Raw genomic sequence first — 27,916 nt, 5'->3', positions numbered from 1 at the left:
TCAAGTTTACAATAGCTAAACAGGTGAAAAACTGTCACGACTTTTCTTTCCTTTCCCAGACCCTAATTTCTTTATTCCTTTCATTCCATATCTAAGTTAGAAGTAAAAAGAGGAAAGTATTTTTGCCATAATTGTTTGCCTGAAGGTAGCTGCTCCACTCCTGACCCTCTCTTTCTCTTGGTCTCTCAGGCTGTGGTTCAATCTGTTAAGCATGAGGTTACAACCATCCCTATTCAGGAATCCTCTACTCAGGAGCTCAGGAATCCCTGTGGAACTGCTGAGATTTAAGCATGTTATTAAAATAGTTTCCTGAATGGATCCTGCAACACCCAGATTCTCAACTTTAAGCACACAAGCATTTCTTCAACTGCAAGCCTTCTAGGTGATTGGCGTCTTTTACCATTTCCCCTACGGTGTTAAGCTTGCCAGAAGATTCCCAGGACTGTCAGGGAAGCAGGTTCCTCCCCTTGTCCCATCCCCGATCCCCTCTCCTTGTGCAGAGTCCCCACATGCACCGGGACACTTCCAAGCAGCAGCTTCTTCTACTTTGCAAAGGAAGCAGTGGCTTCAAGCATGGACTGATTTGGGCAGACGGTCTGGTCTCCTAAGTAATAAGGAGTGACAATTTCCTATTAGATTGTCTATTTAGGACTTTTTTTTACAGTGTTCTTCCTTGTTGACTAATCACAGCTACGTAAGACAGAGACGAACTCAGCCAACATCTGGTTAACAGTAGGACATTTCAGTGTTTGTGGTGGTGAAAACACAAATGGATAAAGTCGGGAAAGAATTTTTGCTTTTTCGTAGGGCGCAATATTACAGGGTGGAGCTAAAAATGTTTGTGTTTCAACAGACAAAACATTTGAGTAGATGGATTTCTGGCAGTGAACAATGCGTTCAGCCAAGTAGTTTCTCAATGTCCAAGCTAATTAATATTCCACTGTATAAACATTGCAGATAAAAAGTTCGAGAATAACTCTTTTTATTGTGGGATGTTTGTTAGAGATTCTTATAATTTACTTCATATTTTCCAAAAAGCCAATGGGTTCTGGAAATATTTACAGACACATAATACACTGTTTACAATTGTGGAGTGAATGATCTTGCTTTGAATCAATGACTTCCTGTTTCGTGTTTGATTCCCCAAGGGAGGAAAAAAAAATGAGTTCATCTCTTTTGGCTTAATAGAGTGCTCTGAATCAGCACTCTAACCTACAGAGTCCTCCCCTTCTTCCTGCTCCAGTTCCCACTGCAAAGCCCTCCGTTCTTCGCAGTCTTTAAAAATAAAATCTTTTGAAAAGTAAACTAAAAAAGCACACATTAAAGTGGTAAGTTCTAATTATGTCATCAAAAATTAATTGAGACAAGTTTGACAAGTCTGGAAAGATTAAATTTGTCTTTTTCATTTTTTAAGTTTATAAACCTCTTCATAGGCTTCGAGAAGCCAGAATGTCACATTCTCCCCAAAGGGATGGAAATAATTTCCTTTTTTTTATTTTTTTATTTTTTTTCTGTCTTCTTGGAAATTATCAAAATACATCTGAGGGGGAAGGAGGGAACAATGTTCCAGCTTTTTGAAGCATGTTAAAAATTTACATATTCCTTATCATCCTGTCAGTGTTTTGCTCTTTTTTTAACAAAACACTGTGTTTAACTAAACATTTCATATTCTGTCCGTATGCTCTATACGTCCTTTCTCTGCTGGAGAAAGCTTGATAAATCCTCCTGCTTCACTAGGAGCAGGTTTGTGCTGTACTTGTTGGCTTGCCTAGCATGAGCAGCACCATCCTACAGCGTTACAGCCCAAGGGCCCTGAACTGCAGGCCCTTCTTCCACCCAAACGCAGCGCTTCCAAATTATTTTTGGAGCCATAAAGGTTGGGCTGGAGAAAGGAAACGATGAGACACAAAGTGGACCTGTTCGGGAATCACAGAAGCCATTTTCAGGTTTGTCACTGGCCAGGCAAAACTCGCCTAAAACACTGGGCACTTTATTTTCCATTCGACTCATTTTGCATAATTCCGTGCCCAGACGAACCGTACCCTAAGCTATGGAAAACGGCCTCCAAACCCCGATTTAGGACAGGTTCTCCTGCTGCTTGCTCGATGCTGTGGGGCCAGTCCCCCTGAAGGAGTGTGCCAGCTGCGGGACCCCGCTCTGGCCCTTCTGATCCCCTCATTGCGGGGCTCAGGGGGGTGGCCAGGCGGCGCGGCCCATGGAGCACCCTTGGATGTACGTGGTCACTGTCACTGCGCCACGCAAAACCACCTCGTGTCACCATTTCGGTGGCTGCAATTTTGAGAGATCACGGCATGACGGCAAGGAGCAACTTTTGGATGAGACTTGGAAGGCTGGATGAGGAGGGCTTTTTAAAAATACTGGGTTTTATTAAGTGCAACGGGAAGCTGCGTTCTTCCCACTTTCCCCTTTTCAGGGGGCTCGCTCTGCCGGCCGCCCCACACGAGCAGGGACCTCCAGCACCCTCCTCCCGCCACCCTACAGCCCGCTGCCCCCACGGGCTCCACACCGTGACCTCACGGGCTGTCACCCACAACCATGACCTCACACAACGTCACCCCCCCACACCATGTCGTCACCCCCCGCCATGTCCTGATATGACGTCACCCCCCGCCATGCCCTCACACGACGCCACCCCCCGCCGCCCCCCGGAGCTGCCCGCGGGCTCCGCGCCCCCCGCCCCGGTGCCCGCCCGGCCGCCCAGGGAGGGGGGGGGAAGGGGCCGGAGAAGCGAGCTCCCACCTGGCCGGCCTCGCCTCGCCTCGCCGGGCGCCGTCCGGGCTGTGGGCGCCGCCGGCTGCCCGCCCCACCATCCCCGCGGCCAGGCAGACCGCCTGAGCGACGGCCGCCGCGGCCACTGAGGAGCCGGGGCCGTCCCCGGCGGGGAGCCCGGGCGGGGCCTGAGCGGCGGGGGGAGCCCGGCGGGGGGAGCCCGGCGGCTCCGGGCGGGGAAGGGGCGCTGAAGGGGCAGCGGGGGCGGGGGTCTGGAGGGCGGCGTGTCCCGGGCGGGCACCGGGGACGAGAGGCACCGGGCACAAACTGAAGCCGAGGAGGTTCCGGCGCAATATGAGGGGGCACTTCTGTACTGTGAGGTGACAGAGCGCTGGGACAGGCTGCCCAGAGAGGTTGTGGGGTCTCCTTCTCTGGAGGTATTCAAAACCCGCCTGGATGCCGTCCTGCGCAGTGTGCTCTGGGCGATCCTGCTCGGCAGGGGGTTGTGCTGGGCGATCTTGAGAGGTCCCTGCCAGCCCCGGCCGTTCTGGGAGTCTGTTAGCAGCAGGCGCTTCGGCCCCTTGGCTGGAAGGGCAATGAATGCATCTTGGTGCCCAGCGACCCAAAGTCTGTGCTAAAGGCTACCTGCAGGATTGAAAAGTGTTCGGAGAAAGTGATGTTCCTTGTCTGACACATACAGACATCTTCGTACACCTATTGGTCTGGGTGGAGATGTAGGGATTATCTTTTGGTTGGATTGGGATCTAGAGAGACAAAATGGTCTACAGGTTCAGGAGCACAAAGCAACTGCACTCCACCACTGTGTTCGTCTCCTCATACAGGCAGTGTGTACAGTGAGGTGGTCTTTTTGTGTAAGCTGCTCTGTCACGATGATCAGTCAGTGAAAGTGTGTGGTTTTGTGATAAAAAAAAAAAAAAAAAAAGGGCCTTGAAAGCTCAAATGTTCCTGTCTGATCATCCACACAATTTCATTTTTTCCTATTCAGTTCGGGACAGCTTCCAGTTTTCCACTCACTTGCAGTGACTTTAAAGTAGCCAAAGAACTTCACTGAATCTGATTCATATGCTGGTACTTTCCTAAGTGCCTCATGTGTTTTTGAAACACTTGCCACTGAAAAACATATTGAAAATATCATTGCTGGAATAGTAAGAAATGAACTATTTTTTACCTAATGTCTTCTTTATGATGTGCCTTGAAAAGCCACATTGAAAACAAATGAACTGAAAACAAATGCTATTTTTCCACGTGAAAATATTTCACCAAAAGAATAAAAATTATCCTTCTGCTCCTAACCATCTCTGTACAAAAGGATTTAGTGTTGGTGTTGAATGCAAACTTTGTCTGTGTTGTTTGCTTTCAGCCATCCTCTGCCGATAGACACAACGCTGTGGAGAGCGTTTGAATTTGGGATGCGTGGAGCCAAAGCAGACCGCAGCCTGTGGGAATGGCAGGCTTGGACCGCAAGAGGGAGAGCAAAGCCTGTTCGCTCCGTGAGTGTTTCTTTCAGGTTGTTTTGTCGATTGACATTTTCTTTGCCTCAGATAATAGTACTAATAATGCTCTGCAGCCGTGCAGCCCTCGGTACTGACAGGTAAAGAGGCATGAGAAAAATAGTCTGGAAGGAGTAGGGATGCTGAAGATTTTCTTTGAACTGCCCTGACAGGTAATGCCGATATGTCTAGAATCCAAGGTCAGTTACTGAAGGGAATGAAATTACAAGTAGACCAGCTGAGATGCACAGAACAAAATAAAATTTTGTTTTGTAATTAGAAGGTGGGAATAAATCTTAAAGGCGTGAAATAAGCATAGAAAACTATTGTGCGCACAAGTGCAGTCTCATGGAGAGGTGTTTCTCATTGGTGTTGTCACTAGTGGATGTTACATAGAAGCAATAATAAATCAGAGGCACAGTCTTGCAAGTATGTACAGAAAATGCAAAATAAATCAGTGCTACGCAGTATGTTGTAGAAGCAAACTACACGAGCAGAGATTTGCACCTTGCAACAACCACCTCTGTTAGCTGACTCACTGCAAAAGTAGACCAAAGTAAATACAAAACACAATGAAATGCAAGCCTCTCTAAAATAACATATGCAGACTGAAGAAGTGTATGTTGCACTGCTTCTATCTCTGCAATTTGACCTAATGCAAAAAGGTAACTTCAAAGTTTCTGTTTGTCTCACTGAACAAGAATATCACATTTATTTTGAAATATTGTGAACCCTGTATTGCAAAACATCTGGTCCAGAGTGTAGAAACTAACCCAAAGAACATCACTAGCTCCATGTCGGAGATTATCAAGTTGTTATCAAACCTGCAAATGGGAAGTAAAATTTGGGGGTTTATTAGACTTCCATGACTACACAGAACATGGTTCTGACACACTGGATCAGAGCCTTATGAACCTGCCATGACAGATGAGGCTTCTTCTGCTTCTCTGTACCACATAGATAAGCATTGCAACCATTTGAGGCTAAGGTGTTTATATCTACAATTGGAAAATGTATTCCAAAAAACATCTTGCAATTCCAAAACCTCAGATCAGACATCATCTTCTGTGTCATTTCTATCTGGATTCTTTAAAAGGATGATGTATTTTAGACTTTTCAATGAAAAGAAAGTTCCCATAACACCATATATACTAGTTGTAACACAAAACTGTGATATAAAGGAAGGAATAGATGATCTTCAGTTACTGTTAGAATTAATTAAAAGGTATCAGATGGTCTTTCAAAAAGCAGATTAAAAGGTTTTGTTTAAGTGGGGAAGGGGAACGGAGAAGGATAATTCCTGTTCAACTTATGTTATCACCATGACATATCTTTAACTGTTATTGGAAGGCTACAGCTTGTCTTTCACTGGTAGGAAAATGGCATCTTAAATAATGGCCTGTAGTGTTTGTGCTTGGGTACTTTTGAATGGAAGAATCTATTTACTAGCGAAGGCTTTTTCTACTAAGAAAAATACAGCTTTTAGGAAGGGCTATGGTTTTCGTTTAAAAGCACAACCTCTTTTTAATTGTTTGGCGCCACAGAGTGGTAAAATGCTATATTGCACTAAACAGCAGATTTCGGTGCAAGTTTCAAAGTAACTTCATCATCTCTCTCGGAAATAGGCTTATATATTATTATTATTAATATAACTACTACTACTAAGTATTATTATCGATATACTTATATTTATTATTATGAATATTATTAGTAGTAACAATTCTTAATAGACTTGTATATTATTATTTAATATTATTATAGGCTTAAAGTATTCTACTTACCGGATATAGGCATGCAGACCTTTAGCTCCAGAAGACTAAAACTTTCAACTTCAAAATTCAGGTTTCCAGCAGTGTGGGTTAGAATATTTCCTTTGAGAGGATTTTTCACCGGTAGATACGGATTCGTCTCAACTGTAAAGTTTGTAAACATAAATCCAACACTTAGAAAAAACATCTGATGAATTGCAGAGACTGGCTCAGCCATCACAGCAAAAACAGCCATGCCAGCTTGGCGCCGAGGGCTGCCCAACTTGGTGCCCAGTCTCTTGGCTGTTGCGCCAGCCATTGCCTGAGGAAGTGAAGAGGCATTTTCCAAGCACGTTGTCCCTGTCTCCAGTTGCCTTGTGGTTCAGAGACTTTGTAAGCCAGAAGTTTTGTTTTGAAACTTTTGCTGGATTTATTTTCTTCCTTCTATGATGTAGCCCAGCTGTTTTTGAACAAATGTAATTTTTCAAGAACCAGAGTGTCCCAGGGCAATGAACTCCATGGTTTAAATACTTCATTTCATTTTGGATGTCCCGTCTGCTTGTTTCATTCATTTGATGCGTAGCAGAGCACAGACACCAGTAATTCAAAGGTCTGTTGCTCCTTACCAGCAGAAATAGAAGTTATGAACACAGAGTGACACCTTTTCAAGGTAGTTAAGGCTGATAACCCATGCTGGGCAAGCTGCTCAGTCATAAAGGCACGTTTGGAGCTGTAAAACATCCATGTTATATGGTGTGGTGTTGTGTTATAGTACGTGAGCTAGTTCTAAGTAAGTGATTTTTGGCTACTGGAAACTTGGTGCTCTTGGGGACCAGAGCAAGTGTGTGAGTCTTGAGATTTCTTGAGATGCTGCTGCTTTGCATTGCACTACAAAAGTGCGCGTTCTTCGAGTCTTACGTGACAGCTCCCTGGAATTGAATGCTTCCTTGAACAGAAAAAAAAAAAAAAAAAAAAAAAGGAAAGCTGTTTTGGTAAGCAGGAAGCTGCTGGTCAGTTTTTCCTAGTGGGACAGAAAGTGAGCTAGGATACACTGAGCTGGAACCCTAGAAACAGTTTCCCTGAAATAAGCCTGCACAAAGGTAGAAGATTCAATTAAATGTAGCATGTGCCGGTATTGAACGGAGCATAAGGAGCTGAAGACTTAGTTCAGCTGGCTCTAGATGTTACTTACCTTACCCTAAATCAGGATGCATCAGTTTGATTTATCTGGGAAGCTAAATCATATATATCAGCATTCAGCCTCTCTCCAAGCTGGAGGTAGCCCAGCACGCCCCTGCAAGGCACGGTGCCAGCGGTGGTGTCAGCTTGCTACAAGCTGCCACACACAGAGCAGAGGGGAAATCAACCAGCCAGCAGGGAAAAACTCAAAAGTATTTCCCATGTGTGTGGATATGGCGAAACCTTTCCTCGGTTCCTCTGGCTATATGTATGTCTCAAGTCAGACAGCAGTACAAAATGTCAGTATTAAGTTATGCAGAAGTTTGTTGAAAGTCATGAACCGAGTCTCATTGACTTGAGGTACTCTGGGCTGAAAGAAAATTGCCGTTGGGTGAAAGTGGAGTGGCAAGAAATGTTTATGTTTTTCCCTCTTTTCCTTACCTAAATGCTGTTGCTGTGTAATCTCAATGGCACCGTGACTACTAGCTGATCAGGCGCTTTACCACAGCCGCTTGTCCAGCAGCGCTTTCCACCCTGTGTGGGGTTTCCCCCTCGCCAGACACAAAGCCAAGGAGAGTCCCCGCTTGATGCCTCGCTGCGTGCCGGCTGCACGCTTCTTGCTGGCATTACGCCCCGGGACTCGGAGGCACGACCCGGCTGCTGAGGCCTAAAACCACCCTGCCCCTGGCTACGAGGAACCGCTCGTATCCCTCTCCCTGCCATCAAGGGGAAGGTGCCCGCGTGGGCGCCACGCGAACCGTGAGGTTACAGCTCCGTCCCCTCAGCGCCGGGGCTGGAGGCGGTGCCGAGGGCCGGGCTCCGGGGCGGGGAAAGCCCGGCTCGACTCAGCCCGGCTCGGCCTTACCCGGCGCAGGCGGGGCAGCAGGGACCGGGCCGGGGAGCGGCGCCCCGGGCCGAGCCTCTCCCCTCAGGGTAAGGGCTGGCGATGGCCGCCATTTTGCTTCCTCCCCGTCCACCCCCCCCTCCGCCGCCCGCGCGGCCTCCATGGTGGCGGGGCCGCGGCCTCTCCCCGCCCGTCGCCGGGCCGCGGTGCTGCGGGGCGGCCCCCGCGGCCGGAGGCGGGGTGTGTGAGGCGGTGGTCCCTTCCCTCGGCGGCAGGTTGCCCCCAGGGGCTGCGGTGGCTCCATGTGGGAGCCGCCGGGGCGCGGGGCACCCTGCAGCGGGTGGCCCCGCAGGAGCAGGGAGCCCCGGAGGGCCCCGCCAGCCTCAGCTACTCTGTGGGAATGGGCTCGTAAGGCAGGGAAACAGCAGCGCACGTGAAATTTCCACTGCCTTAAAGAGGATAACTTCCTCTTTGTAACATCCGTTGTGGCAGAGGAAGCACAGGTTGATGTCTTCAGGAATAAAACAGTGGTTCACTAGGTAGTCCTAGCTTCACATTACGTCTTAAACGAGCTTTAAACACTACATCAAGTAAACTAAAACAGCAACAGGAGTTCTGTGGTGTAATTCCCATGTCTGCATGATACTTTCAGGCTCTGATCAAGGGATATGTTGCAGACTACATAACAAGTGCAGTAAAGACTCCAGTGTGACAGTTTGAGGTTTATCCAACAAATCTTGAAATCTTTTCTCAATTGTTCTCTTTGTGCTACGAAGTCTCAGCAGATTTTGGACAGATTATGGACATGCTTAAAATGGTTGATGATTATGAAAGAGTAGAGAGCTATGATCTTGCAAAAGAAATTGTACAAATAATACAATAAACAATATTTTAGGGCAGCAAAAAGGCCATTATAGGAAGTGTTCGTAGTTACGCTTTTAAAACAAGGTGGTGTGTGTTTTTTTTAACAGGTGTCTCTTCATCAGCTAAAATGGTTTTAAAGAAGAAGAAAGAAGTTCAGGTTGATGCATTCTTTTTTGATCACCGACAGCTTGAAAAACTTCAGAGTAAGTTTTTTGTTTATTTGTTTTTCTTGAACTAATATCGTGCAATTTCTATTTCTGTTAGAACCCATTTGAGTAGCTACTGAAATTGATCTTTTTTTTTTTTTAAATTGTTTTATTTGCGGTGTTTTTTGCTTTGGGTGGTTTTTTTGGTTACTGTTTTTTGCCTTTTTTAATGTGATGACAATGACTTCTTATTGTGGCAGAGTTTAAAGAATCTTTTTGGATCACTGCATCTTTGCTTTGAAAAGCTCTTTGCCTTGTCTTAACATTGGTGTGAAGGTGTTAGAGGATCCTACTTGTGGTCCCGCTTGCAGGCCTGTAATTCACGGCTGCCTGAAGTACTAGCCTTAATATGGGGGATAATACAGAATTTCAAAGACTCATGGAATGGTTGTGGCTAGGAGGGAAAGGGGCTGTCCAGAGCGACCTTGACAGGCTGGAGAAATGGGCTGACAGGAGCCTTGTGCAGTTCAGCAAGAAGTGCAGAGTTCTGTACCTGGTGAGGAGCAACGCCAGGCACCAGTATGTGCTGGGGGTCACCCAGCTAAAAGCATCTTTAAAAAGAAGTCCCTGGAGGTCCTGGAAGACACCAAGTTGAACGTGAGACAGCAGTGTGCCCTTGACACAAAGATTAACGGTGTCCTGGGGTGCATGAGGAATGCTGCCAGCAGGTTAAGCGAGGTGATCATTCCCCTCTGCTCAGCACTCGTGAGGCCACACCTGAAGTATCGTGTCCAATTCTGGGCTCCCCAGTACAAGAGAGATGTGGACATAATGGAGAGAGTCTGCAAAAGCCATGAAGATGATGAGGAGACTGGAGCATCTCTCCTCAGAGGAAAAGCTGAGAGCTGGAGCTGCCCAGCCCTGAGAAGAGAAGGCTCAGGGAGAAATCTTACTGATGTCTGGAGGGAGGATGCAGTGAAGGCAGAGCAGGTGCACAGTGCACAGGACTGTGAAAAAATTGGTGCTAAGGTGTTGTTAAGGTGACTTAAAGGATATGGCACCAGTAGGTTTACTGGAATGGCAAAAAAGTTAATAATTAAGCAGTGATATTTTATTATAAATAATGTATTCTTTATGCTGTTTATTGTAATTCCTTTCTAAAAAAAATACTCTCCTCCCAAATGTAGAGTTTTCAAAGGCTGAAGAACAAAATCTGGCATCTCTGCTTCTGCACTGTGGACAGCTGAACAATGGCATCCAGCAAATCCAGTGTATTAAACAAGTAAGGTTTCACTGGTGTTAGTGTGCTGTCTTGAAACTGACAGTGTAATACACACTGTTAATGGGAAATGCAGCTGTAAAATAAACTCTGTAATGTTTTAAACGTTCCTGGAAGGAGGTAAAATGAAGTTGTTACTCCTGCAGGTGCTAGGTAGGAGTGTAGTTCTAGTACTTAAATTAGCAAAGGCTGTGGTTACTGAGAATAATGGAAGGCAAGCGATACCAAATTATTAGTTTTGTATTTATGTATTTTTACTAGCAGAGGTTTTCCTGGAGCTTATTCAACAACTTAATCTCAACAGGATATGGTAAAGTGGGGACAGTTTTTGCACCGTATACTTGAATGAGAGGGAATTACACCTCCATTAATTACAAGGGCATGTACGTAGTTTGTTTTATTGATCAAGTGTTCTGTTGATTACAGATCATGCCTTTGGTGAAGATGATGGATCAAAACTCTGCATGTGATCCCATGGTTAAAGCTTGTTTGGATATCTTGGGAGAGACATACTTTTCACTGGGTGTGAAGAATCCCTTGAAAAAAGTATTAGCAAGGTAAAGAATTGGATAGTGAACGTGGTTTGTTTTATTTAAATGCTCTTGTTACGTTGAAGTCAGTAGCTTCTCATGCACTGCAAATTGCTGTAATTACTGAAAATTTGTGGTACTAATATAAATAATCCAATGTATCATTGGATAAATAGCTTCAAAGTGAAGCATTATTTTGATCTCTTTCATTACTTGAAAGACAATTTGTGTATAATTAGCACTGAATTTTAAAATCCAATAGAGTAGAAATTTAAAATGCATCTGTATAAAAAGAAAAACACTCCACTTTGACAATGTAAAGAGAAGGTGGTTCAGTGGAATCATGACTAAAGAGTGTTTTCCCATACCTATTTCTGTTGTAATAAGAGTTTTCTGTTGCAAAATTATTATTGTATTTCTTTAGCTAATTTATGACAGCCTTAATATTTTAAGATCCATTGCTTAACTGCCTTCATTTCTGTGCACAAAAACATTTATCGTTCAACAGACCTCCAGGGCTTCCATCCAATATTTCATTTAATGCCAGGGCTTCACACTGCTTTAACAGGTTTTTGTTGCTTCAAAGTTAGACCACATTTACTTTAAAACAAAATATGTTTGATAGATGCTGTTGAATGCTAGTGGTATGCCGTGGTAGTGCTAGTAATACTAGTGGTAATGCTAGTGGTAGCTGCATGAATCTTTTCGTATTGCTGTTTTCACCTGTTGTGACCCTTTTTATCTAAGCTCATATACATGCCTCTTTTAGAAATGTCACTTCAAAGTCTGAAGTGGGCTGAGCAGAGAACAAGCCCATAAGTTGTTAGGTATGTGGCTACAGCTAAGCTTTCTTCGTTTTTAAGTAAGGGTAGGCTGAAATGTTAAGGAGTTCCTAGGAATACAAGTAGATAAAATGGAGAAGAGAAATTATGCACAGGAAATACAAGTATTCTTAGGAGGCTGTAAAATTTCTGTACATCTAGACTCAACTTTGTTATTATCTATCCCCAGTGTATTCATTTATATCATGATGCTACAGAAATTTTGGACTCTTGCTTTAGGAATCAATATAGTGTTAGAACGGAGGTTAATTTACATTTCACTTGCAGGAGTAATCTAAACCTTGTGTAGACATTGCATTAAAGATACAAGACCAAACTCTCCTTTCATTTTTTGCTGAATTAACTCACTGAAATTATTTCAGAAGGAAATCTTGAAAAATGTTTTTTGGTAAGAAAAAACTAAGGAGGTTTAATGTCCTTCCTATATTCCAGAACAGATACAGAAAGTCATGTCTGGACATTCTTAGAACTTTCTCCTGCATACTCTGAAGACTTGAAGACTAGAGATGTAGTTTTATGACTGTGAAACCAAAAGGGGAACAGTAATAACCATGCTGTCAGTTACTGAAAATTTTTACTTTTTGCCCTTTTTTTTTTTTTTAAGTGTTATAGGCTGCAGTTGTATAATCTGATAGATATAATGCATCCTTGCATTTGCATGAAGTGTGGGGAGAGGGCTAATACGGGAAGCAACCTGTCTATTACGGGCGCTTTAGCTGACACTGACTTTAAGTTGAGTGGTATTTCACACACCTCAGTGTGTTGTAACTGATCGTGCCGTTTCTTACTGTTGTAGTTCGCTAAATGGTCTTCCTGAACAGTTGATGCCGTTAGGTGTTCAAAGCTTTGTACGCTGCCTTAGGGAAGAACTGAAAACCACGGATATATATTTGTACAGAAAAGTACTGGACAACCTTGCTTCTTGTATGGAGGACTTCAGCTTAGGTATGATGAAGTCGAATATATTGTCTTCTGTTCTAACATGCTCAGCATTGTTTTGCATCTTGGTGCAGAACCTAATAATGATGTTCACATCTCTATGTAAAAAAAGCTTTTTTTGGCTAGTATTCACTTTCAATAGTCATTCACATTCACAGTCAGTATTCACATTCAATAGTCACTATTTAAAATGTATTTTCTTTCCTCTAGGTAAAGCAAGTATTAAGAACCTGTTTGAAGAAGGTAAAGTTATGTTTATATTAAATTTTACTTTAGATTATCGGGGGAAGGTTGTGTGTGAAGAAGTAATGCGTGGTAGGCACAAAGATCTGTCAGATCTGATTTCATTATAATACATTTTTAATGACTAGGACCTTCTTCATGTGGTACTTTTTTTTTTGTCAAGGGTTTTTCCTTGGTTTGTACCTCTAATTTCCAGGAATCAATCTTGATTTACTGAGCATCCCCAGATACAAATCTGAGGGTACCAATGAGTGATCTTAAAGGACTATCAGAGTCAGTGCTACTTTACGTGAAGTAATCTCTGTTCTGTCCCTCATGATGAAGTTGAGTATGGTAACAGTGAGCTGTTAACATCCAGTCTTCATACAGCAGGCCCTGGTCTGCTGTGGCAAGAATTGTGTTTGGTAGTAATTTGTCAGAAGTTTGATCTGCTGGTAAAACCATTTATTATTGAACCTCAGCGATTCAGAGTCACTTACTGCATCTGTCTGGAAACTATGGGATAACGTGACCTGCTGTGCCCTCAGCATGCAAATAATGTTCACAGCTTTTTGTGGACCTTTTATTGCTGCTATGTCTTGAGCTCTTGGTAATTTCAGCTTTTCATCGAGGAGCCAGAATTCTGGATGCCTCACAGGATTAGAGCAAGTGTGTCGGAAACTCTTATTTTGTACCAGGTTGTTACAAAACAGTGTGAGATTTTGTTCCAGCATTGCTTCTTTGGGTCTGCACTGAATTTTCTGCTTAAATTCTTTATGGAGTGGAAGAAACACTGCTATAGAGATAACTTTTTGTTGCATCTGTGTGTGATGTGTATGTGTAATGGCTGGGATTTTTCTGTTCCACTTCTCTTTTAAATAAATTCATAACATAATTATTTCCACTAGTTCTTCAGTTCCTGCAAAAGTCGCTACTTGACATACAGGAAGAAAACAGGCAAGTGAAATCAATATAAGCTGTATTTTATCTGTTTTCATTTCATTCTTGCAAGATAATTTAATATGGACTATCACTTTGATAGCCATGCATTGGTGAAAGATGCGAATGTCAGTTTACAGTGATATGTATATAAAATATAAAAAAAAAAGTTTCTTTTCTTTTGTGGTAATATGATGATAGAGAGGAAAGGAACAAAAAGGTGGTAGTATTTAAGGCACTGATACTGTGTTAGAGCTACTACTTTTAAGGGAGGCCTTTGAGTTGTGGTTTTGCTATCTGAATTGTGACTGAACACTGTAATTAATAAATACACTTATTAAAATTCAGTTAGAGTATTTCTCTTCCACTTTTCATAGGTGTTTAATTCAGTATTGATATGCTGTTTGACTGTCACAGCAGTCATCATTTTGTATCTTGACATTTTCCAACATAACATAAAGTGAAGCGTCTTCACTGTGGTCTCTTACAATGTGCCTGGAGGATAACAGTGCTTAATGGAATGTTTTGTACATTACAGGCTTACAGCTTGTCTGTCTTCGTATTAGAAGAGAGTTGAATGATAGAAATAAGCTTTGTGCACAGAGGAACTGTTTAATAAAATGAGAAGGGACCAGCATTGTGTTCTGTCACTCTTTAGATCCTGCCCTGTTCAGGCAGAATCAAATGAGTGAAAGTTTGTGGTGGGAACCTACAGAAACTGTTGAAAAATTTATTACTGTGTTTCTTACCTTCATTTTAAAACACTGTCCAAGTACACTTTTTTCTTTCTGCTAGTTTGGTCAACTTGAACAGTAACTTAATTTCTTCCACTATTTCTGTCTAAAGGTGGCAGAATGTGGTTTTATGGGGATGGTGAAGGATGGGTTTTGTTTCCTGTTTGTAAGCATATCTTCTCTTCTTTTTCCCCTAGAAAGAATAGAGGAAATCGTGTAGTTCAGACACAGTTGATGCATGATTTATTGATGGCCATTAAAGTTTCAATGATGCTTGTACAGAAATTACAAGAAAATATTCAGGGAAGTCTTTGGAAAAATCACGAGTCTTGCATTTGGCAAAGTATGTGTAGTTTGCTGAAAAGTTCCATCAGCTTCCTAATGGATGGTAAGTTTAGTAACATTCAAAAAGAAGTGTTTTAATTAAGTCAGTCTTGTTCTCTTTATAGTAAACTCAGCTTGTATGTAGAAAAACTTGTTTTAGCTTGAAGGAAGTTGAACTGCTGAGGCTAATGTGAGTGGGGACTAGCAGTAGGTCTTTCTGCGAGCTATGATTTGTAAGATCATAATGAATTACGCAGTCAGAACTGTTTATTGATGCACTGTAACGAGTCATGGTTGCTTCTTATACAGGTGTTATTTTTTTGTAGTAGAAGTTGATAAGTAGGTTCTGCCATGGTCCTCCTTTTCTTACCAGGCAGTTCTGTATTTTCTGTTTGTTGAAAGGTATTTATAGTTACCTGTTACACTGAAGTATGAATTTGTTAATACTTGCTATCCAGCCAGACACTACAGATTTGTGAATATACAACTATAAGTAGTGGAGGAAAATTCAATGCCAGCATTATAATTTTGATACACAGTTCTGACACACAACATTTGCTGTGCTTCTGAGTAAAAACTGTTCTCTGCCTTGTAGAAACTCTACTGCAGACTGTTCAGACTACCTCGGGACTGGCCTTTATTCTGTTTACTAAAGCTATGTATGAGCCAGCTGAAGAATTACCTTCCTTGGTAAGTGCGTGTGTTCTCTAAAGGCTGTGAAATATGGTAGTGTCATTAATCAGTGTTCCTGGGGTTATTTAGAGGCTTTGCTGATAGAGGTCGCAGGGCCTGCCAACCTCTGCATCGGTCTTTTGTTGGAATGTAAATCCTTTATTCTCTGTATGAAATAATGATACAAGGTTTTTGGATTTATAAGAAAAACGACATGCAGAAAATCTCTTCACATCTTCTAAGATTTGCGCTTATGCACAAAGTACCTTTTCTCATGTGTTAAGGTAGTGCAATGAGTTGTATTTTGCTATTGCAGGTCAGTGACTTGCTTCTTGGATTGAAGAAGCATGCAGGCATGCCAGCATGGTTTGTGAGTAATTGTGGGACTCTGTGTACAGAGGAACTCTCCGACTCTGTCCTTCTCTTTCTTTGCCATGGAGCATTGGCTATGCTGGATTGGAAGAATAGCAGCATGGGTGAAAGTGGAGAGAAACTGTTACTAGATATTGCATCAGTCTTGTTGTCTTTAAGTTCAGAGTAAGCCTGTGTTTTCATTTTTATTCTGTGTCATGCTAAATTTATTGCTTCGCATGGGTCATAGTCCTATATAATTATTAATTATATAGGTCCTATATAATTATAATGTAATTATTTTGGTTTCCTGTGATAATTATATCACCCTTTTCAATATATTGAGAATAATTCTGTAAGTTTCAAAATGTCTTAAGTTGCATTTTCCTCTTGCATGCTAAAATGAAATGCTCTTTTGTCCAGCATAAATTGTAGTTTTCCAACAACTTGGTGTTAATGTATGGTAAAATCCACTCTTATGTAGACAGATAAACTATAGTTTCAGGACATCACCTCTAATGCTACTTAAAGTACAGAAGAATACAAAGTGTGCCAGTTAATGAGGTACTTGAAATAACACTTTTCTTTCCCTGATTACAAGCAGTGATTGCTTGCATCCAAGGCACTGCCAGCCTATTGGATAGGAGATTAGTATTCTGTTCAACCATGGTTTCTGTCTTGGAGGTCAGTTTTGTGATTTGTGGTCTAGACATACAATTCTATTTATTTATTTATTAATTTATATGGCAGTGAAAACTTTTCCTTAAATTTTCAAGAAGCGTGCAGCATAATGTTGCTCAATTACTGCCATGTGGGTATTCATTTTTATTTTTGTTTTCAAAATTGCTGCTGTAGTGGCTTGTCACCATGTTGAGGTGGTTTTAGCTGTGACCAGTTAACAACGTGTCAGGTGACAGAGCACACAATTTGAAGCAACCAAAACCTTTTTGTGTTAGTTTTTTCTTTTTCTTCAATGAATGGGTGTTTCCTCATCTGTTTTAGTGTGAGGTAAACTAAGGTGATGAATAGTTATTTTGAAACGTAAAATTGTTACTTTTTTATAGAAGTGACAAATTAAGATAATGATTTTTTGTTGTTGTTGTTTGTTCTTTTAAAAAGGTTAAAAGAATCCAGTATGGCAATATGTTTATCGAGAACTGTTGCTGTTTGGACTAATTCAGCACTAGCTGCCCTCATTTCAGACTCCCCAGGTCTAAAAATCAAACTTAATGGGAACTCGGAGGTAATTGGGAAGCTGCTGGAATATGTTTACACACACTGGGAACACCCTCTAGATGTTGTTAGACACCAAACCAAATTGATATTCAGGAATCTTCTTCAGATACACCAAACCATCGTTACTGGATGCAATTTAAAATCAGACCCATTCTTTGCAAGGCTGACCAAGCATTTGCTGAGTTTGGAATGGCATGTGAAAGGAAAATACGCTTCTCTTGGGTGTCTTGTGGAATGTGTGGGCACTGAAAGTATACTACAGTTGGACAGAACAATTCCAGGACAAATCTTGGATATGATGAATGATCAGTCTCTTGCACCCTATGCGAGTGATCTTTTGGAAACCATGTTTACAAATCACAAAGTGCAGTTTACTTCGAGTTGTAAGGAAAGTTCCTGGATTGACCAGTGGCATGACATCTGGGTTTCTCCTCTTCTTCTAATACTATGTGAAGGGAACCATGACCAAACTACTTATATAATAGATTACTATTTACCAAAGCTGCTCAGATGCAGCCCTGACAGTCTGAGCTACATGATGAGAATTCTTCAGGCTTCTGCAGATGCTAATCTTGGTAAGAAAATAAATAAAATGATATTTGTAATTATAATGAGTTTAAAAAGAAACACACAACAATCAGTCTTGGAAATGCAGTTTCAGATTTATTATTCTTGTTAGAATTAAGTTGGGGAGAAAAAAATCCAGATGGTTGTTGATTTGTGTCAGTGCTTCAGGGTAGGATTCATAATAATCACAAGAGTTTTCATGCCACGAGCAGAAAAAATAGCGTTCTAACTGTTCTCCTATTCTTCTGTTCTATTATTATTTCCTATATAGGCATGTCCAACAGCAGGGCTTTACAGATGGCTTTTTGTTCCAAATATGTGCATATTAGATTTATGAGTCTCTTTGTAGTTTTTGATGTAATTGAAAGTAATTCTCAAATAATGGCTTTTGAGACATCACAGGGTTCTTTCTCTGCGTGACCTATTTGCGAAGAAGCTTTTGGGAACCAGGCAATTTAGAATGAGTTGAATCTGTGACAGACTCTGTCTTTTGGGGTTTATTGGGTTAGAGAGAAAAAGAGGTAGTAGGTTCATGCGTTGGAAGTATGTGGAGTTTCTGACGAGCCCTGCAGTTAGTATTTTGTTTATTGTGTTAATCAGGCTGTAATTATTGCTGTATTTCATTTTTTTCAGGCTCTTGCAGTACCAGAGGAGCTCTTGGAGCCCTGATGGCATGCCTAAGAACAGCCAGGGCTCATGGACACCTGGAACTTTCAAGTATCATGAGCAACGGTCTTGTATCTACTGAGTGTATAAAGCAGGGTTTAGTGCATCAGCACAATCAGGTAGAGGGGCAATATTTTTTTATGCGTCTTCAAATTAGAAGAATTGCTTAGATCCTAAATTGTATGTCAGTGTTGTTTTAAAGATGTTGTCATAGGTGTCTGTAACTCTTTTGTGTTTAACATCTAAATATCTTTCAGGTTTGCATTGATGCTTTAGGTTTGCTTTGTGAAACCCATCGTAGCACGGAAGTTGTGTCTGAGGAAGAAATGCAACTAATTCTATTTTTCCTTGAGTACAACTTGAACAGTCAGTCTCCTTCAGTAAGGCAACAGATATGTTCTCTACTACGAAAGGTAATTTAAAGCTGTAAAGAAAATGTTGACTGTGCTTACTGTTTTAATTATATTGCGTATTTCGCAAATTTTCCTAGTGCGTACAAGATGCACATCTGAAAGAGTAGAAACTCTAAGATCAGGTCTGTGTTGTATGTATTATGCAACAGAATGATGCTAGATTATTGCGTGCAAGAGTGGCTTAAACAAAAAATTATCAATAGTAACTCCATCAAGAATGGTAGTGAGTGTTGGTTAACTTGTCAGCGTATGCATACGTGACCAACGGCAAGTGCAAAGCAACTTTGTGCTGTAGAGTAAGCCCTGAAGCTTGTATTGCTCTGGTTTTGCACTAAGACATACTAGAACTCAGGCAACAGTCGCAGTCACTTGGTCAGCCTCAGCAGCCTGACTGGGAAGACAGGGTAAAGGAATATGAAGGAAAAGCTGTGGTTGGCATGGGGTGTGGCTGTAACATTGTAGTCTGCAGAGACTGAGTGGGTTGACATTGTAGATAATGCCAGGGTCACATGTGGGAGGGCATGGTGGGAGAATATGGCAAGGATGAGGAAACCACGTATTGGCAAAGAATGTTTTGGAAGATGTTGGTAGCAAAGAAGGCAATGTGGAAGGAGAAAATAATTAGTTGGAGAAAGAGCAGGGGGAAACGGGGAAATAGGCTTGGCAGAAACAAAAGAGCAGAATGCCGTTTTATTTCATTCTTGCCTTATACAAGCTGAGGAGTCTGAGATGGAAAACCTGTGCTGGAGGAACTGTAATAGGAAATAATAGTAGTGGTAATATAAGCTGGGGGGAAGCACTTCAGGGGTGCGTTAAGCTCTGTAAGAGACACTGGAGCTATAAAATGATGTGCGTTAATTGAATTTGTCTTATATGGGAACTTATGTTCCACGGAAAATGGAGAGGTGGGAGAAGAGTAGGCATGAATTTAAGGACAAGGATGGAAATAGATATTGAGGTGTACAGGCATGGGAAAGAGCATGGTCACAAGAGATGGGGAGCAAAAAAACCCCTTGTTTTTGGAGGGAGCGAAAAGGATCAGTTCTGTGTTACGCTGTATACAGACTTCTTAAATATTATAAGCAACACTATCTGGAAATTAAGCTGAAAGTCCCCCTTCCCCTTATTTAACTTTCAGTGACTCTTGCCTTAGCTATGTTTTGATTTTTGTTTTATAAGTTATTTTGTAGAATACAAGAAAGTTCGCAGGTGCTTTATAAACTGGAGCAAAATAAAACCAAGCAAGAATTACTTGAAGACTCTACTAAAAGGCATCCTTCAGGGATTTTGCAGCAATATAATGTAAGTAGATATAAATTAATTTAGATTACTAGAGGTATAGATGATAACAGTAAGAGGTGGGAAGGCATTCCTGAAAGGTGGTTAATTTTTCTTGAAAACGCCTCTGGGTAAGTTAGGTCCTGTCTGTATTAGGAAACACTGCGGTGCAGAAGGAATAAACCTTTAAAGTGAAACAGTGCTGAGTACCTTGTCCACACTGTATGTTCTTGTGCGAATTAATTTCTACTAAATGTGGTGTTGTCACATGAGCTGAGTGCCTGGTAGTATTTGGAGAGTATCTTTAAGCTTAATTTTGTCCAAAAGCAATCCAGGTTACTTTCTGAGGGATTGCTCAGTGAACTGATACAGCAGCAAGCGGGGACTGACTGGAGAGGTATCTCCTAATCCAATCTGAAATGTTCAGGTAAATGTCTTGTGAGCTGCTGGCAAATGAGTTGGAAGTTTTAAATGATGTGCATTACTTTGGTTTGAAATAGAGATCTCCTGAGCTTCTGCTAATTAGCAGAAGTAGCTTCCTGCTAATTCTCCGGGATGATCAGTAAGGGAATGAATGACTGAGCTGCAGCACAAAGATTTAAGTGTGAACACTTATTTTGTATTTGTCCTTTCTCTCCTCTTTAAAGGCCCACATAATCAGTTTCTTTGTGTTAAACTGCTTCTTGTCTTGAGTTCTGCTTTGCTGGCTCAACTGCTTTTTAAGGCTTTAATAAAATCGTGATCTGTTTGTGGGAGTAGGTAAGGGAAACTCTTAAAAATCTGCCTACCTTTATGTGCTCTAGGAAACAAGAAGTTGGTCAGTACTACAAATGTGTAGGCCTCCTATTCCTCCAAATTGAACTGGAAATTCCTAATTTTGTTGGGTAACACTTAAAGCAGAATGTCCTAAATTCAATTACTTAAACTCCTGTTTGTGGGACAGCAAACAGTCTTAAAATCTCTCCTGTGATCTTTAGGATTTCATGTCATCTGTATGTGACAGACTTTTTGAGGCTCTGTTTCCTGGTTCATCGCACTCAACCAGATTTTCTGCTCTGACTATTTTAGGATCAGTAGCCGAAATATTTTCTGTTCCGAAAGGTGAGAGACCTCATTTATAGGGTGTAGGAATGGGAGTTACTGAAGAAGATCGTTTCATGCTGGCTGGTTAATTTCTGTCAAAGTAAAATAGTTACGTTAGGAAATACAATAGAAATGAAGTACTCCCAAGCAAGGATAGTATGTTTTAATAGCTAATGGAATTTTGAAGTAAATACAACTCTTTACGGTCCGTTGAATGTCTCTCTTAAATTGGGATTTTCATTCATAGTATGTTTTTAGCAAGATTTTTTCACTGAATTTTAGCTGTCACAGATGAAGATTTTGGACAAGATTCAGTATATTTAATAACTTCTTCACCTGTTCTAATATCTTAATGATACATTATTTAAAATGTTGAGACAATAAAAACTTAATTGAAAAGACCTGTATATCCTTAAAATATTTTATACTAAATAAGGAATACTTTAATTGAACAACTGGTGATGATCTGCTGCTGCTGTTACTTTAGTTTCTACACCATTATAACAACCCCAATTCAAGAGTTAGTGTCTTAGCATATTGGTGATTTTGCTAAATTTTGTCTCTGTATCATATGGACAACTTAAAGCAAATTTTTGTTAAATTTGAATTATTATTGTTTAAAGAAATTAGGCATGTAAGATAAAACTTGATTTTGAGAGGGAGAAGAAAAGACCTTCTTGGTAGACCCTAATTTCTTAAAACCTGTAATAAATCATTAAAATGTTCATTTTTTTTATTATGAGTTTGTGATATGTTGTTGCTGCATTTAATTGTTTAGCAGAAATTTGTACTGGAAATCGTTTATAGCAGCCTTAACATTTCAGAAGCCTGACATTCCTTTAAAAAGGGAGATTTAGCTGCAGTTGTGTTCCATGCTGGACTATGGTGCACTTGTTTACGTCTTAAAATTTCTAGCTTCTTTCTGACATTAGATCAGTCCTCGGAAATCATGACTCCTAATCTGACTAAATTAGAAGTGAAAAAGCTTAATAACTTTCAGAGGGTTATTCTTATCACCGGGGTGGGGGTGGGGGGGAAAACAAACAAAAAAAACCACCAGCAACATGCTGAAGTCTTAAACCCTTTTTGAAAGGGATTATTTTCTAATTTTAAAGAATTTTTAAGCAAAGCTAAAATAAAGATTATTTTCAAAGCTGAATAAATGAAATTGTTTTTGACAATAAGTTATTTTCTGTATAACTGAGAGTAATTTTTTTTATATGGTAACCTTTCTTCAAAAATAAACATGTCATATTAAAGAAATACTTGTTAGTATTGAAATAGTGCTTTAGCTAAAATTCCATGTTAGTGTTTCTGTTAGTCGAGTTAAATAAAATGCAGTGCTGATTCTGGAAAAAAAATACAGTTTAACAGTAAAATTGATTTATTTGAACAGGACAGGTGCACATTTTTAAGTTGGATCAGGAGATTGATTCTACTCGTGTCCAGACTTTGATTCAATGTTTTGCCAGTACTTTTGAAGAAGTAAAAGTCCTAGCGTTTGAGCTTTTGATGAAACTGCGTGATGTTGCATTTAGTTTACAGGTATGTAACTAAAAATAGTTTAAAGAGAATCATTTCATGAAACGTGGATGTTCTCTATTGAACTAGGTACTTAAATTGGGTAGAAAACATAACTCCTGAAAATGAGAAGTTGATCCAAATTGACCTCAGTGGTGTTCATCCCTAGTTTTTCTGTATATTTTTTGCACAGTTTTGACCCTTACCTAAGGAGACTTGTTTCACTAATGGATGAGAGAGTTCAGGAAGTTTCGTTGGGTATGGCTATAAACTGTTTGCTAAGCACACTTTAATACTAGGAAAGAGTGTGCTCTATTATCAAAGAAATGGGTAGTACAAGCTCTTAGCTGTGATATCCCTTTGTAAATTACTGAGGTAGTTTGACTTGGTTACTCTTTAATTTTAAGAAATTTAGCTCTGTGTTTATTTTCCTCTCTGATTTGGTCTCAGGATTTCATTTCTGATTCTTTTTTATTTTTCTCAAATTTTCACTTTGACTTGATACTGATTTTTATGATTATTTCATGAAGTACTACTTTTAAATTCAGAATTATAGGTGGACAAACACTGCTTCCTAATAAAACCTGCTTCTCTGTGATGACCATTAGCAGATAAAACACAGTATTTTGAAAACAAACTTCCTCCTGTGACATGCAGTGTGTTTGAATACTGCCTTATAAATGGGTGTTTCTATCTTCAATGTGTATGTAATTGTTTATGTGCTAAATACATACACATTCATATTTTGTGTTTAAGGTGACCAGTGTACAAAATAAGTGTTTTCTTAACAAATATGTACCAGCAGACTTGCTGAAAAGCACATTCTTGGGTTTCAGGGTGCTACCTAGTTTAGTTAAATCAATATGGCAGCTCAATTAAATGAGTGATACTGTTTTGTTTTGTGGTTTTTTTCAGGATTCTGAAAACGTAGATCTACTGTTCCAAGCAGCAGTGGATCTTAGTACAAGTACCAAGCCGTATGATTGTGTCACTGCATCATATTTGTTGAACTTCTTAGTATATCATAAGGAACTGCAGCATATTTGTTTAGGAAAATGGATTGAGCATAGCCCCCAGACGGATGAAAACACATCAGCAAGTACCATGGAAAAGAACACTTTAGCAGGTAGTTTTCATGGAAATTAACACACCTGTTTTTATATTTATTTGAAACCTTACTGCTTTTCCTCAAGGCATTTGGTAGGAGGCCTAGTGAGTTAAGAGATGCTTATTTCTAAAAGATTTTGATTTTGCTGTTTTATTTTTATTTGATTTTGCTGTTTAAGAAGCCAGACCTGTTCATGTTGAGGCTATTACACGTTCCCAGAGGATGGATTTCACTGTTCTGGTCGAAGGGAAAGTGACATTGAGGCCCCAGTAGCTAGTTTGTTGAAGATGTGTACATCGAGTTCTGGACAGGACCCCGTTTACTCTAAGAGCTCACTCACACAGAATGAAGGAAGACATGGTTTGTCTGTATCATGCTTAAGAACTTGGTATGTGCAGTGCTGGCACTTGGAGCTCTGAGTTTGCAGTCCTGTGTGTACATTGTGCAGTGATTAGGCTTTGTTCACATGTGGAATATTCTTGGTGTCTCTGGATGAAAGCTGAGTAGCTTTTGATCCAGAAGATCTGGTAAATTCATTAAACAGACTTCCTCCAGATTTTGTAATTTGCGATAAAACTAAAATCTGTAAGTTCATAATTCGTAATAATGTAATCTTTAGTAAACTCAGGGTTGTATGCTTTTTTGTGCCCTTATTGGTTTCTTTACTAATAGGCTTTCTAATGGCTTATTAGTATTTTCTTCATATGCAGTGAAATCATGTTTTTTGAGAAATGTTTATGATTACCATAAATGAAGGAAATGTACGTGTGATCTCATGTCTTACAGAGTGTGTCCTGTTGTTAGCGATCTGCACTTCATTATTTGGATCTGCAGTTCATTCTGATTCTGACATCAAGGTGCTGCATAGTATAAATGTAAATAAAGCTGGCACATACACCCTTCAAAATTGGGCAGCTTCTTCAGCGGCTAATTAATGATGCAAATATTTAACTGGAAGCTTCTGATATTTAATAATCTGTTGAACTGTTTGTTGTATTAAGCTGCCTCTAAGGGCAAAGTCTGACTTCCGGTATGTGGCACGTCACCTCTCTTGACTTCACCGTGAGCTGTGGGATTGTCTCTTGAGTTCAGCATCCAGGCTGTGCTTTTCACTGCTGTTGTTTGGTTCAGACAGACTAGATTGAAAGTAACAAATGTTGTTGGGTTTCAGTTACCTAAACTCCAGCAATAATGTGGTATTTAAATGGACAGAAGAGTGAAGAGTGTAAACAAAGTATTTTATGTGCATTTTCCATTAACTCTTGTTTATACAAGTTTTATTCCTATTTCTTCAAAGCAGGTTTGTTTCTTGGAAAGTATACCATGTATTTGTGCGTATAATTTAAAACTGTACTTTTTTTTTTAATTTTAGTTATCAAGCTTTTATTAGTGAATGTTGAAGAAGAAATATTTCAAGCTAAAAAGTCTCTGCTTCAAGCAGCAGCATCGTTCCCAATGTATGGGAGAGTGCATTGTATAACAGGAGCTTTGCAGCAATTACCTTTTAAGTAAGTAAAGCATACTACAAAATAGTAAGTTGTAACTCCATAATTAAGCACACAGTGGAGAGCTGCTCGCTGGAACATAAAAGCGTAAGATGTTATTTGTGAGGAAGTCCAGTACCGGTGGCTTATAGCACTCTTACTGGTTTTCCCACTGTTTAGCTAGCTGTTGGATGCTTCCTTTGTAAGTATTAAACTCAGGACTTGTCAAACTGTACCTTATTAATAGTTTTCTTAAATACAGTTAGTTGCAAATGTTTCATTTTTTTTTCTTTTAAATGTAAAATTACTTTAATCCATGTTTTCTGTTTTTCTTTATAAAAGTAACTTGATGTTGATGACTGAATGGAAGCAAATGGTGGCTAGGCTCATTCTGATGTCATATGAACTCTCTGCTGTAGTATCACCAGTAGTGCAGAGCTCATCACCAGAGGGTCTTATTCCAATGGATAACGATTCAGGTAAACAAACAAAAAGAAGCTGTAAAATCTGAAGCTCATGAAGTTCTCTATTCTTTACAGCAGTTCAGAACTACACCTAGCACCAGTCCTTTTCAGTTTCTTATTTAACTTCTAATAGAGGTTGTCTTGACTTCGGCACTAAAAGGAATAAGTATTTGCAGATTGCGTGGTTGCATCTGTTTCAAAACAGGTGACTGTGCAGCCTAGTTTTCTTTCTTTCTTAATCCTTGTGGTCACCATAGTTTTACATCTATTTTTTATTTTTTTAACTGCTAAAAGCTTTCTTTTTTACTTAGATACCTAAAATGAATTACGTTTGTATAAAGAACTGGAAGTGTAAAAAGTAGCTTAAATATTCTTCTTGTTTAATGTATAGAAATGGCAGATCGGCTGCAGATGATTCTGCATGAGATACAGCCACAGGACACAAACGATTATTTTATGCAAGCAAAAATTTTGAAGGAACACTGCAAAATAGAGTCCGAAAAGCTGGCTGTCCGCAAGCCAATGGAAAATATTTGCACAGAAATGAGAGGTAAATCAAACACTGTATTAGTAATTAAATCAAGATATTCCTTACAGAGCAGGCATTTTATGTGGGTGATCAAAGTTGGAAGTTATTTGCTCCGTATAATGTTTCACTTCTTCAATAAATCTGTCAGAAGGTAGTTATTCATAGGCATGGTTTTAAAGACTAATTCAGCTATGTTTCTGGAAGATTGTGGTTAATCTCTCTTAGAGTACAAGTGAAAATGAGTTGTTTTGATACTGGCCTAGACTCTATTGCCCGAACTGCACTGGCCAGGTAATCTTCAACACCTTTTCTATCAAGCAATGCTTTAACACATTTCTTGTTGAAAGGTGTTAGTGTGATTTTGGTCTCCAGTGTACACAAGACTAGTGGGGAATATATTCATGCAATAAAACTTGTTGCGTGGGATCATACAAGCAGAAGCTTCTGTTTGAAAGATTCCAGTGGTAAAATGTTCGATAAAGCAGACAAATAGTAATAAATAGCAGCTATACAATTCCTCTGTTTCTGCTGTTGAATTTCAGACTGTAGTATATTCCTTGTATGCCTGCATAAACTTAGGAAATATCTGTTCATTTAAAATATAATAATTTATATGAGCTTTTTAAGTTTTAAAAACAAATATTTGATCTTTCCTTCCTCACATATTTTTCCTGTGTACAAAATAGTTTTGGTTGGGCCATATGTTTTGTTTCGTGAGTGTCTGTAAATATGTTAAAATCACATAATGGCCACTAGATGGTGGTGTTGCATTAAAGAAAAATGCATTTGGGTGGTGTATGAGTATGGGGACATCAGAGTTTTTTAAAAAACAAAAACCCAAACACAAATAACATATAGTGAATGATGGATTGATGATTGGTGCAGAAGTTTGTTAGAGCCTGGCTACAAAGCTGTTGGTGTTTGTGTAGTTCAATGTGCAGCTGAATGTTGACGTTGACCAAAAGACCTGTAATCTTTAAAACGGCAGTAAAGGTGTATACTGCTGTGCTTTCCAAGCAGAATTAAGTACAGTCATCGTTCCAAGAAGGGAAGTCATTAGGGTTGACAGAACTGACTGATCTTTTGGGCTACCAAGTTTAGAATTGTTTCATAGTCAACTGTATATTGTCCTGAGAACCTTAAGTTACACTATTGCATTTGTTGATTTTTATTTTTAAGGTAAAGAAAGGCAAATGTGTGACGTCACAGCTCAGATGGTTCTTGTATGTTGCTGGAGAAGCATGAAGGAAGTCTCTCTGCTATTAGGGACACTCTGTAAGCTTTTGCCTACACAGGCTGCATCTGAACCTTCACATGGGTTGATTACTGTAGACCAGGTAGGGAGGTACTTTTCATTAAATAAAAAAATCTTCATATTCTTGGTTGGGAAAAAAGAGTTTTCATAAAAACTATTTGTTTAAATAAACCTACCTTCAACGTGGGAAAAAAAGCATTTTTATTGTCATGTACATAGTTAATGGCTTGTTTTTTTGGGGATAAAATGGTATTCAGAAGGTATCATCATACTTACCATAGTAACAAATAAGTGAAGAAGTTATTGTATATAGCTAACAAACTCAAGAAACATTCTGATTGTTTTGGGTTATTTACAGGTTGTATATTATGTTCAGGAAAATTAATTTTATTTTTATATAAATACAGATACGAATTATACATATATTTTATGCTTTTATGGAGTTGTTAAAAATCTTG

General features: G+C 39.9%; 2 protein-coding genes across 9 annotated transcripts in view; one reads left to right on the top strand and one right to left on the bottom strand.

Annotated features, from left to right (window-relative positions):
• The window catches only part of PLEKHH2 (pleckstrin homology, MyTH4 and FERM domain containing H2), a 63,453-nt gene extending 56,518 nt beyond the window's left edge, over positions 1-6,935 (bottom strand). For 6 of the 7 annotated variants that reach the window (XR_013949126.1, XR_013949127.1, XM_080586674.1 and 3 more), the window contains exon 1: positions 2,761-2,909. Coding sequence is in view for 4 of the 7 variants with exons in the window: in XM_080586674.1 (XP_080442800.1) it covers positions 2,761-2,831 (71 nt within the window). In the remaining 3 variants the exon portion in view is untranslated. Of the gene's footprint in view, positions 1-2,760; positions 2,910-6,022 lie in introns of those variants that run through there. The other variant, XM_080586678.1, reaches the window with a different exon arrangement.
• Positions 6,936-6,974: 39 nt separating this feature from the next.
• THADA (THADA armadillo repeat containing) overlaps positions 6,975-27,916 on the top strand; it is a 166,320-nt gene continuing 145,378 nt past the window's right edge. Inside the window, exons 1-21 of one of the 2 annotated variants that reach the window (XM_080586672.1) lie at positions 6,975-8,101; positions 8,984-9,079; positions 10,210-10,304; positions 10,728-10,858; positions 12,470-12,618; positions 12,823-12,855; positions 13,743-13,791; positions 14,705-14,895; positions 15,427-15,521; positions 15,820-16,040; positions 16,974-17,665; positions 18,291-18,442; positions 18,581-18,736; positions 19,916-20,038; positions 20,992-21,115; positions 22,494-22,642; positions 23,534-23,744; positions 25,099-25,234; positions 25,553-25,689; positions 26,066-26,224; positions 27,383-27,540. In XM_080586672.1, the coding sequence (XP_080442798.1) occupies positions 9,004-9,079; positions 10,210-10,304; positions 10,728-10,858; positions 12,470-12,618; positions 12,823-12,855; positions 13,743-13,791; positions 14,705-14,895; positions 15,427-15,521; positions 15,820-16,040; positions 16,974-17,665; positions 18,291-18,442; positions 18,581-18,736; positions 19,916-20,038; positions 20,992-21,115; positions 22,494-22,642; positions 23,534-23,744; positions 25,099-25,234; positions 25,553-25,689; positions 26,066-26,224; positions 27,383-27,540 (3,237 nt within the window). In that variant the 5' untranslated portion in view covers positions 6,975-8,101; positions 8,984-9,003. Of the gene's footprint in view, positions 8,102-8,145; positions 8,552-8,983; positions 9,080-10,209; positions 10,305-10,727; positions 10,859-12,469; positions 12,619-12,822; positions 12,856-13,742; positions 13,792-14,704; positions 14,896-15,426; positions 15,522-15,819; positions 16,041-16,973; positions 17,666-18,290; positions 18,443-18,580; positions 18,737-19,915; positions 20,039-20,991; positions 21,116-22,493; positions 22,643-23,533; positions 23,745-25,098; positions 25,235-25,552; positions 25,690-26,065; positions 26,225-27,382; positions 27,541-27,916 lie in introns of those variants that run through there. The other variant, XM_080586673.1, reaches the window with a different exon arrangement.

This window comes from Anser brachyrhynchus, assembly GCF_964034855.1.
Source record: "Anser brachyrhynchus genome assembly, chromosome: 3".
Classification (NCBI taxonomy): domain Eukaryota; kingdom Metazoa; phylum Chordata; class Aves; order Anseriformes; family Anatidae; genus Anser; species Anser brachyrhynchus.
Note: the sequence above shows the minus strand (reverse complement) of the source record. Positions and strands in the feature narration are given on the sequence as shown.